This window comes from Paralichthys olivaceus, chromosome 13 (genome assembly GCF_024713975.1).
Source record: "Paralichthys olivaceus isolate ysfri-2021 chromosome 13, ASM2471397v2, whole genome shotgun sequence".
In the NCBI taxonomy this organism is placed as follows: Eukaryota; Metazoa; Chordata; class Actinopteri; order Pleuronectiformes; family Paralichthyidae; genus Paralichthys; species Paralichthys olivaceus.
The window spans coordinates 12,151,983-12,162,938 of NC_091105.1; the positions used below are offsets into that span (position 1 = coordinate 12,151,983).

General features: G+C 43.4%; 3 protein-coding genes across 4 annotated transcripts in view; all 3 read left to right on the forward strand.

The window, feature by feature from the left end:
• hoxa11b (homeobox A11b) lies at window positions 1–2,099 on the forward strand. The gene is made up of 2 exons (XM_020092579.2): window positions 1–754; window positions 1,721–2,099. Exons 1-2 carry the CDS (start codon window positions 148–150, stop codon window positions 1,951–1,953), a joined length of 840 nt encoding a protein of 279 aa, XP_019948138.1. The 5' UTR covers window positions 1–147; the 3' UTR covers window positions 1,954–2,099.
• A 591-nt stretch (window positions 2,100–2,690) lies between these two features.
• On the forward strand, window positions 2,691–8,725 carry hoxa10b (homeobox A10b). 2 transcript variants are annotated; one of them, XM_069536878.1, is made up of 3 exons: window positions 2,691–3,868; window positions 5,525–7,074; window positions 7,990–8,725. In XM_069536878.1, exons 2-3 carry the CDS (start codon window positions 6,297–6,299, stop codon window positions 8,262–8,264), a joined length of 1,053 nt encoding a protein of 350 aa, XP_069392979.1. In that variant the 5' UTR covers window positions 2,691–3,868; window positions 5,525–6,296; the 3' UTR covers window positions 8,265–8,725. The 2 variants fall into 2 exon arrangements, with proteins under 2 accessions (XP_069392979.1, XP_019948131.1); XM_020092572.2 differs by lacking the exon at window positions 2,691–3,868 and having other exon boundaries at window positions 3,905–7,074.
• A 657-nt stretch (window positions 8,726–9,382) lies between these two features.
• Window positions 9,383–10,956, forward strand: part of hoxa9b (homeobox A9b) — a 4,112-nt gene continuing 2,538 nt past the window's right edge. Inside the window, exon 1 of the mRNA XM_020092794.2 lies at window positions 9,383–10,956. This exon is cut by the window's right edge and continues 257 nt beyond it. Within this exon, the coding sequence (XP_019948353.1) occupies window positions 10,697–10,956 (260 nt within the window). The 5' untranslated portion in view covers window positions 9,383–10,696.

A 10,956-nucleotide genomic window follows, 5' to 3' on the forward strand; every position in this document is an offset into this window, starting at 1 on the left:
GCCCTCAGGAATGGATAGAGATGGATCCCCACGTCAGCTTGTAAGTCTAAGGATTTCTGCTCCACCAGTCTGGCTCAAAGTGACTGGAGCGCAGCGCCGCGGAGGAACAATGCGAGGATTATTGTAGGACGTTTCCAAAGGCAGAATATGGATTTTGATGAGCGGATCTCTGGCTCTAATATGTATTTACCGAGCTGCACTTACTACGTCCCCGGAGCAGACTTCTCGGGTCTCCCTCATTATTTAACCCAGAGCCAGTCCTCTTGCCCCATGACATACTCCTACCACCAGTCCTCAGCGCTGCCACAGGTCCCGTCCGTCAGAGATGTGGCTTTCAGAGACTATGGCATTGATTCTTCCAGTAAATGGCACCACGGCAGGGGGAGCCTGTCACACTGCTACACGGAGGACATCATGCACAGGGACGGCTGGACAAACCCCACCTCACGTGGGGGAGAGATTCTGGTGAAAGGCGGCTCCAGCGCCAGCCACTCCAGCTCCTCCAACCCGGCGCCGGGCTTCCACGGCAGCGTAGGCAGGAACGGCGTCCTGCCGCAGGCGTTCGACCAGTTCTTCGACACGGCCTACGGTGGCGCGGAGAGCAGCACAACACCGACCGCACAGGCGACGGACGCGGACAGACACGCGGCCAAAGCGAGCCCCGGGCCGGCGCATGCAGGCTCGGACACGGCGGAGAGCTGCAGCCCCAAGTCGTCCTCCGGCCACAGCGAGGAGAAGCAGAGCAAAGGCAGCAGTGAGTAGACACGCTTCATGCAAGAAAGAGAAAAATCTAACGCGTTGCTCTTAAAAGCGTTTTATATGCTGTTTTATATGCACGTAAGGTTTATGGAGGGCCTGTAGATTTACCCTATAACAAAACTATGTTATAAACGACAAGATCACGTGCTTGGGATTGAAATTGGCCGTGAAGACTTTGGCGTTAAGCTTGTCCTCCAAGATTCCAAACAGGATTTCCACATTATGCTGTTGTTGTGCATGAATAGTCTTGTTTGATTAACCTGAAAAAGTTTATTAATATACAAATAATATACTACTTTTTGTGTCTCCATATACTGCTTAAATAACAACCCAAACACTCCAGGTGCTCCCTGAACCCTCCACATTAGTGTCACTGTGATTAGAATGAATTTCTTCATCTTTATGTTTATTGTTACTGATTGCTGGCTGAAGTGGGCTGTTAAGGTATTTTAATCTGACTCTTGACCAGATTTAGTCATTGCTCTTATTCAAACACAAGTATTAACAGAATCACTGGTTGAATTAAATCTTATCCTGCAACTGCTTTCCCATGCGTGAAGGATTTAACTTAACCAACACAAAACTAACACCACAGGTTTTTACGCACAGTGGAAGCAAAAGCGCACAATAAAAGCACAATATCAGATACATGATACTCCAGTGTTTTTGGTTTTAGGCCCACGCCCTCACTCTTATAAAACCAGCCCGTGTGGATTTACAGATTTTTAATGCGTTTTCACAACTTCCAACACGCAATCCCTCATTCCCAACATGTTCCACTACCAAGTCCAGTCTTTGTTTACAAGAGGCCTGTGAGGATGGAGACACTTGAACTCCAACGATCCACAACTGCTAGAAAGAAGTAGACTCACGATTTCCACGTTTGTTGCCATGTGTCTTATAAAAGATGTGTGATAGGATATGTGTGTGTGTGTGACCTTTGGCCTTTTGTTGTGTCCAGGTGGCCAGAGGACACGCAAGAAGAGGTGTCCATACTCCAAGTATCAGATCAGGGAACTGGAGAGGGAATTCTTCTTCAGCGTTTACATCAACAAGGAGAAGCGGCTGCAGCTCTCGCGGATGCTCAATCTAACAGATCGCCAGGTGAAAATCTGGTTTCAGAACAGGAGGATGAAGGAGAAGAAACTAAACAGGGACCGTTTACAGTACTACACCACGAACCCCTTGCTATAAAAAAACTGAACAAAGACAGTGAAACTGGCTCGCAGCCATGAACAATGCACCCCATCATGTAGACTTCACATCTACATCTTTACCAGGACAAGGGGGCGAGATTTTTACTGTACCAGACTTCATAATGAATTCTATTTACACACATTTTTGTCATTAAACACATTTGCCTCTTATTATTATTAATATTAATATTATTATATTATTTTTCCAGATTTTGAAGTTACCTTTTTTGCGTATTTGGAGTTTTTACGCGGAAACCAGTTGTGTCTGAATTTTCTTTCGCCTATACTAGGCTTTTTAAACAGACGGGTGTTTGCGTACTGCGTTTTCAAAAAAATGTTTTTCTCCTTAAAATGAAATTTTCCCCAATGTACACATGTACTGTACTGTATTTTCAGCAAATACGTTTTTCTAACCTCTTTTAAATTAAACTTTCTCAATTTTACGCACAATTTTTGTGTCCAGAAACATTGACATGGCATTAATATTCGTGTGTCCCCCCCCCCCCCCCCCCCCCCCTCTCTTAATCTTTCAACTTTATTGTAGAAATACATCTCGGACAACTGAGAAGTGTTTTCTGTGTCATGGAATTACTCTGTAGAGCCCACCTGGCATCATTGGCGCTGATCAGACTGCGCACCATGAAATGACTCTCGCATAGTTAGAGAATGAGTTAAGTTAAATCTGATCCCAGTTAATTGATTTCACACATCTGCGCTCGAAACTTCAGTACCAGCGCTTTGTTGAGCTCTGGGGCCGTAAGGTCGGATTAATGTCCAGCTTCATTTAAAAAGGGCAAACCGCTGATAAAAGCACAAAAACCCCGTAAATGAAACATAATCCCATATTTTGTTTTAATACGCCAGCACGTGGGTCGTATCAGATGTACGACATGTATGTCTGATGCTATTTATTCCCCCCGATCACTGGAAATAAGATCTGCCGCAGTTATAATTTGATATCCGTTACAAAGGCTTCATTCATGTCCTGGGTGACTTGCAGAGGCTGATTTTGGACCCACCATGCCTGTTAGTGTTTCCTGAAACCATCATGACACTTGTTTGAATGTATATGGATTTTAACTGAACAACTCTTTTCAGATCATGCACATTTATTTGTGAGTATGCTACCAGGAAAGTTGCTGTCAGGATTAAAGAGCGTATTCACTTAAAGCCTCAGCCTGTGTTGAGGCAGTGACATTGGAATACATACAGAGCTGAGAAACCCCAGATCACTATCACAGTCATCACCAGCATGACCTTTTATTTACTTTAATGTATTATCATCTGGAGTGTAATCCTAAAGCCCTCGCCACTTTTAATTCTAAATAAACAGGCTATGAATTTAGGTCATGGAGACCTTGGCACAATGAAGCACGCCTGCGTAAAGATGATGGGTAAGAGCTCGGTTGAGGTGGCTTTATGTCCACCACAAGGCCCCTGAAAACCGCTTAAATAGCCTGCCATAAGCTAATAAGGGCCCTGATGCCTTCCATATAGCGTGCATCCTGTGAGGCTCCCAGGAATTCCACTTTGATTGCTGCACATCCTCCCAGTTGCTCCAGTAACTTGGCCATAAAACGCGGATTCGTCTGGAGCATTTGGAGTGTAGTGCAATAAAGCGTCTGAGACCAAGGTTATTAACTGTGACTAAGGGGCTGAAAAACAACGGCTGTGAGCATTGAAAGCTTGTGTTCACGGACCTTTCCGGCGTCATTTGTTGCAGCATCTTACCGCGGTAGGAATATTCGGCATTTGTGTTTGCGTCGCGGCGCGTACAGGGCCTGCGTGCCTTTCGCCCACTGGGAGGCGCTCCTCCGATCAATGTCATTGCCGTGAATTGAGATATATTAAAAAAGAAGTTTGGCTCAACTGCTTGAAAATATGTCACCACGCGTCAGGATGTCATCGTTAAGGTAGGCAATGAAATGTTATCATATATTTTTTATGGCTGCACGCTGAGCTTTTTAATGCGATTTAAGGGACGTATGTGTCTCTTACTCCACTTTATCCTTGTTCATCTCCATCTGAGAGGCACTGGAGTGAACACGCTGTTTTTCATTTCAGTTGTAGCTGTTAAGATATAATGGCAGCATTACTGTAAGATAATAGCTAGGAGTAAATAGTGCAAGAAAAGACGTTTTGTTTCTGAGCATCAGATCCAACGCAGCTTCTCAGGTTGCAGTTGCAGAAGTTATGGGCCTGAGGTGACTAACGCACACGAAGATATAAGATCACACGGGCCTATACTGCAAGCACTTTGTGGCTCACTAACTTTTATCATCTCTATACGGGTTAAAATGTAAATTATGGCTCGTTTTATAATTGGCTTTGTGTTCTTTAGATTGTACGTAGACATTGTAAACGTGAAATTATAGAAACTTTAAATTGTCCCATATAAACAATTTGTTCACTTTAATGTTTTGATGCAGCTCGTTGAATGTGCGTTTGTGTGTGTGTGTATGTATGTATGTATCTATGTATGTGTGTGTGTGCGTGTGTGTGTGTGTGTGTGTGTGTTTCATCGTGAGTGCCAAGGCGTGCGTGCTAACATGGATACAGCCAAAGCTGGACATTGTTTTGACGCAAAACAATTAATCCACCTTTTATTTTTCAAATATTCCCTCAAGAAATATTATTTATGGAATAAAAGCTCAACTTTGATGGGAATAGAAAATATCCACAGCTCGCACATTGGAGATCATCACAGCAGATAATCTAATAGGCTTAATGAAAATGATCATCCATTGCAGCCAGACATGCTGCATGTTTGACGCCATATTAAATGGCAGTACATAAAGTGTAGCTCTGATTTCTAGACTCTTTGGCTCCAGACGTACAGGAAAATGGATGCAGTCGACGTCTTTCAGGCTGAAACCATCTTTGGAGCCATGCAGGCTGACCTAAATCTGTTAGGCCTTATTACTAATACTAATACTCTTTGTTTATTTACATGATGAATACAAACTAAACTAATATCCATTTTATCTGTTTTATTTATCTTACAAGGCGACCCTGTACAAAATAATCAATACCAGATATTCAAGTGTTTATTTCTAATTAAGATTAAAGTGTACCAAATACTACATTTAAATTATATTTGAAAATCTTTGAATATTTTACCCAAGAATTAACCATTTATTTATTGAGGTCTTTTATGCGACTAGTTTTTATATTTTTTTCTTTCGCTTTACCAGCAACTCAAATGTGAAGGACTGCTGAATAAAGAACATATTTAATCTTCTTTCCAAAAACTACTACAATTTAAAATTAAAACAGACGCTGAGCTGAGAGACGCTTTTATTCGTGCGTAAAAAGATTATTTGTGATTAAACCTATTTTAAAAGAACTATGTCAGTAGGATCTTGGAATAAGTGTGTGTGTGTGTGTGTGTGTGTGTGTGTGTGTGTGTGTGTTTCTGTTCAGTGTGTTTGTGTCCGTGTTGTGTTGGTGATTGTGTTTATGTTGTGTATGTGTGTGTCTAGATTGTGCGTAAATACTATGAGAAACTATTTCTTGTAGTTCTTTTACGCGTTAATAGCGCGATAATGTAGGTTCATATTTCTGCACAGGGTAATTCTTTGGTGAGCATGGAGGAAAGAAAAATGTAGCTCCAGGGCTTTGTTCAGCTGAGGCGCTCGCTCCAGTGCCTGCGTGTCACCTTCATAAATGCTCAACACAGCCTTGCAGTTAAAAAAGGTGACTGGACTTAGCCATGGAATTTGCAGCCACAGTTTTCACACCAGCACTATCTGAAGCTGGAGGAGCTCAGAGGGGAAGTCTTGCAGACATGTTTGGCGAGTTGAAACAACATGTGTACACTGCAACTAAACAGGCCACGAGGAATGTTTAAAATGGCCAAATAATAATAATCATCATAGCAGCACGAGAAGGGTTGAGAGTCCCTCGACCTTTTTTGGATCTTTGACGCACCCCGAGCTTCTTAGAGGCTCCTCCAGAACCCTTCATTTTTACAGTGCTGTAAAACTGGCCATAAAGCTATGCATTGTACATAATTGTTAGGGACAGCTTTCAGCAACTGAGTTGTCAAAGAGAGGCTGCTGTTAAATTTAGATAAAGGCAGCTCTGGGCTCCACAGGCGCTGATTGAGGCTCAAAATGCGAGATTCTGAGGAGATTTAAAGATTTTTACCTAAAAGCCCTCTGATGCGCCACTTTCCCACCACACTTTTCTCTTTACTTAGACTAAAACAAAATATATGGCACAGTGGAGCAGCCCGGTCTGACTGGGAGGAGTCTGTGCGCGCCTGGTGTTTTAATTGGCTGCAGGCTACAGTGAGAAGCGTGAGTATCAGTAATTATTCAGCAATGTTTTGCACAAGAAATGTCAGCCAGAAAGGGCTATCTTCATCCTCCGTCAAATTATACCACAACGATGACATGCCCCAACAACCAAGCTGGAAATTCATTTTTCGTGGACTCCTTAATCAACGTAAGAACCGACAGCGGTTCGTATTACCAGAGTAACGGCGTGTATCTGCCACCGGCGTCGGAATATTCATATGGACTCTCCGGTGCGGGCTCTTGTTTCCCGGGGATCGGTAAGCGCAACGAGCCGAGCACCCAGAGCGTGATCCCTGCTTCTGCTCCGTATGTCCAGGGGATGGAAACGTGGCTGGAGACGTCGAGATCCTGCCGAGTGGATCAACCCAGCGGCCAGCACATGGCTCAGTGTTCCTTCTCACCGACGATAAAAGAGGAGGGCGCATATTGTCTTTACGAGTCTGACAAATGTCCAAAAGGAGCGACAGTAGATGACATTTCCTACTCGACCGCATCATGCCCGGTCACCGGCAGCACCGTGCCGGTCCCCGGCTACTTCCGCCTGTCTCAGACATACACGTCCTCCAGGCTTTACCATGACGTCCAACCAAGCATGAATCACTTTACCCTGCAGAGACCTGCCCGCTTGGACAGCCAGTCCTCCCAGCCGCCGGCTGCGCCCGCGGAGCCGGAGCGGAGGGAGAGCCACGAGGAGGCGCCTGTCCCTGCGCCCTGCGCCCCGGCCAGAGAGGAGGACAGCCACCTCTCCTCGGAGAGCTCATCCTCCCCCGAGCCTGCAGAGACGTGCAGTGTGGAGTGTCCAGAAAAGAGCGTCAAAGGTTAAGACTCAACAAAGACTACATTCAAAATAAAAAAATAGAGGGCATGCACATTTAGGCGTCAATTTTTACAAAAGTCTAACCACAAATTAACGCATGAGAATAAGATTAAGTTTTCTTACCCAGAATTAATAATTAGGTCAAGTAGTGAGCCACTCATTGGTGTGTGTTAACTCGGAGTATTTACTGTTTTTTTGGGCATGAAGAGAAACTGAACATGACTGAACCAATCAGAGCTGAGAAACAGAGCTATTGCTGTTTTTTAAGATCACATATAGACTACCACATCTGTGCTGTGACCTATTGCAACACAATTCATCCAGGTCTTACAGATTTATTTTTAACAAGTAAGTTTTGATAACTGTAAAACACTCTAATACTTATTATTGTTTTTGTATTATCAGGGTTTAGTTAATATCTAGTCTAAGGCCAATGTAATCTGGTGCATCTGCCCTGCACAGCACTGATTTCTTTTTGTCCTCTCGTCAAAGACACAGGCCTCGCTATATTTTCTGCAGACTGTTTTATGTCATAATTAAGATGCAGTTGGCTACAGGCTGCTGTGGTTAAGGCTGTTAAACGGTAGCAAATAGCAGTGTCTGGTAAAGTGCTGAGTTGCATTTATGAGGCTATCCACAGAGCTCTCTGGTTGTGCGTAAAATCGTAGTAGAAATGAGTCATTACGCGTCCATGTAATCTATGGTTGTGTGGTACGTGCCAGGTCACAACGTAGGATTTATCCAGCCAACATACCCAATGGTTTGAGACCACTGTTTAATCAACTCTACAAATTTAGATTGTATTGTATTTTAAACGTTTCTCGTCTGTGATGTTTGAAATATGCTGCAGTTAAAATGGATGTGTCACACCTGTTGCCTTACTTCTTGTAACGTGTAATTCCCATTGTCATTGTAGGAGATGGGAAAATGGAAAGTACGGCTAATTGGCTCACAGCAAAGAGTGGCCGAAAGAAGCGCTGCCCCTACACCAAGCACCAGACTCTGGAGCTGGAGAAGGAGTTTCTCTTCAACATGTACTTGACTCGGGAGCGTCGCCTGGAGATCAGCCGCAGTGTGCACCTCACTGACAGGCAAGTCAAAATCTGGTTCCAAAACAGGAGGATGAAACTGAAAAAAATGAGCCGGGAGAATAGGATCCGAGAGCTCTCCAGCAACTTCAGTTTCTCATGAGACTGTCTGCGTCTCTGGCGCCCTCCTGCATCCATGGCAAGGGCGCCTGTGCAGATCCCCCAACACCCACCACCCTCCCAACTGTGAGAATGTCCATGGAGAAAATAGGACCCTATGCTAACTTATTGATTGTTGTTCTTTGGAAATTGTTATTTTCACGTCTGTTTAAGTTTTTTTGTCGTGGGTATTTGTATTTATAAATGGCTACATTTGTAACGTTGATCCATTGTGTTGATAAAAAACTGTTCAGAATGTGACCACAATGTTTCAGAGCTGCAGGCTTGTACATATTGTATATTCAACTTGAGTGAATCATTGGAACTTGCATGCTGGACTAGTCCCTTGGGATTCTTGTGTTACAGATACGTGTAGGCCTTTTTGTGTGACAGCTGGAGGACCCAAGAGGTTGGATGAATATTTGCACATTTTGCTGGTCAAATTAATAAAAACCATCCCTGCAATTGTAGACTTTTTTTATTTCATTCAGAGAGGGGGGGCTGCGCGCTGTTTACACTTTAAAGTTGGCACATGTACAGTGCGTGGTGCTGATGGTGCCTTTGTGTTTTGGGCTGTCAGCTGCGTCCACAATAAACATTACTACAGTAGCTGAGCGAGTTGTTCTCCATAGTTTGGCCTGTGATGGATGTCCGTGCACACTTGAGGCTTTTCGTCCTTAACATCAGATTTAAATGTGAACCACACAAAAAAGGAGCAATTGTTTCTTCTCGTTATTCTAAATGTGTTTCTAAATTAAAGTAAAGGTGCCATTTTAAAGGACAAACACTAATTTAAGTTTTTAATGATTCATTTTAATGTTACATAGACAACAAAAGTCCAAAATGGTGCAACAGTTTCGTGGTGCACGATGTTGGACTATATGGCTTCCTTTTCTAATTTTAGCATTTGTTTGATTATTGTCTTTCCACCTTTACAGGTTTCCAAATATTTGGGCAGATTTTAACCCGAGAAACTACAGTTTTCACACTAAAACACGTTGTTAAAACACGTTGTGGCAGATTTTGCAGAAGAGGAGAGCGGACTGTTGAGTGGTTTAGGTAGTCTCATGTTGTTGGGCTAAATTATTTCTCCCACAACACGAAACTGCCTTGATTACCTCAGTAAAACTCGTCGCAACACGAAAAGCGCATCACGATTAATCACTGGTTGGTTTTCTTTTTTTTCTTTTTGTTCATAATTTGGCACAGACTCTGAAGCAAAATAGATTTTTCCAAAACAAGGTGCAATAATGGGTTTTATTGTTGTGCGTAAAATACTCGAGAGGATTTTATTTTCATGTGGATCTTTTTTCCCCCATTGTATGCAACCTGTTATGTAGGATATGTATGTATCTGGAAATGGTGAGATTAATCTTCAGAGATTCAAACTTTACTGTCATTTACTGCGCGTCTGATTTTAGCAGCAGGGCGTAAAGATGCAGGCTGCAGGGAAATGAAGGGATTAAAGCCTGTATATGTCCAGCAGAGCAGCAAAGGACAGACAAGGCCTCGGTTATGATCATTGCAGTCTGCCAGTTGCCTCGCCGTAGGAAATGCCGGATGCGTCTGCTCACCCAGAGAAAGGACACAAAGGCCGAGCTTTATTGGTGATATTTAGCTTAGACAGCCAGGTTGTAACCTGAAGAAAAACAACCCAATTGCCCGTGATAAAAAGGACTGTTATATAGCACCCAAATAACCTCACCCCACTCTCCGTTTTAGATTGCCTTCAAAGGCAATCTAAAACGGACACAGACGCACCAATGCGCATCCTGGAAACTGAACCAGTCTAAATGCGTTTAGATCTTGTAAAATCCAACGATCCTTTAAACACATCTTTGCTTGTTCTCTCTTATTTAAAGAGATGTTGCACAATCCAGCCGCCGAGAAACTGACATTACTTTCCAAAAATAAGAGTTTTATAGTAGGAGGTCATAACATTATTATAGGTTGAGCCTTTTTACTGTTATTATTTTGGATAATAAGTAATCCCATCAGGTTTTTTACGGAGACACACATTTTAAAGAAATAGCTTGTTTCACAAATGGACACTTTCAAGTAGTGTTAGACCTGCCCCTCATCACAACTATGTTCGATTACACCAACATTACATCTCCTGACAAAAAAATCAAACGTTTATTGCTTATAAAACGAAATATTCCCCAATAAAGGCGCGGGGATTTGCTATTAAAATGTGGTGGGGAAAATGGTGGCCATTTAGTTGAGCAGCAGGCTGATTTATTATTTATTGTTCTGTCCCACGGTCACGTGTTTGGGGCGCCCTATCCAGTCTTGGGCAAGGTTCAACTTGCTGGACGCATTGAGCTCCAAGCTGGTGCAGGAACGCAGCACATTTTATCATGCAATGAATTTGTTTTTTGGAAAGATTGCAGGATTGTGACGCTTTAGCTTTTTTGCGTTTTGCCTTTCTTTGCAATGTCGACGCTGGGCACGAGTTACTATCTTGACTCGCGTGTTCTTCCCGAGCAGGAAGATATGGCACCGAGGTACTCATCAGCTGCAGGGGTGGAGCAGGCGGTGCTCACCGAATATGGCGGACAGGAGTCTTGTCCTTTGCAGGCGAAATCCTCTATTTTTGGTGGATCTTGGAGTCCCATCCCGGCCCATCCTCCCAACACAGCCGCCCCGACCTACATACATCACCACTACACGAACGGGGACAGCGATGGCATGTT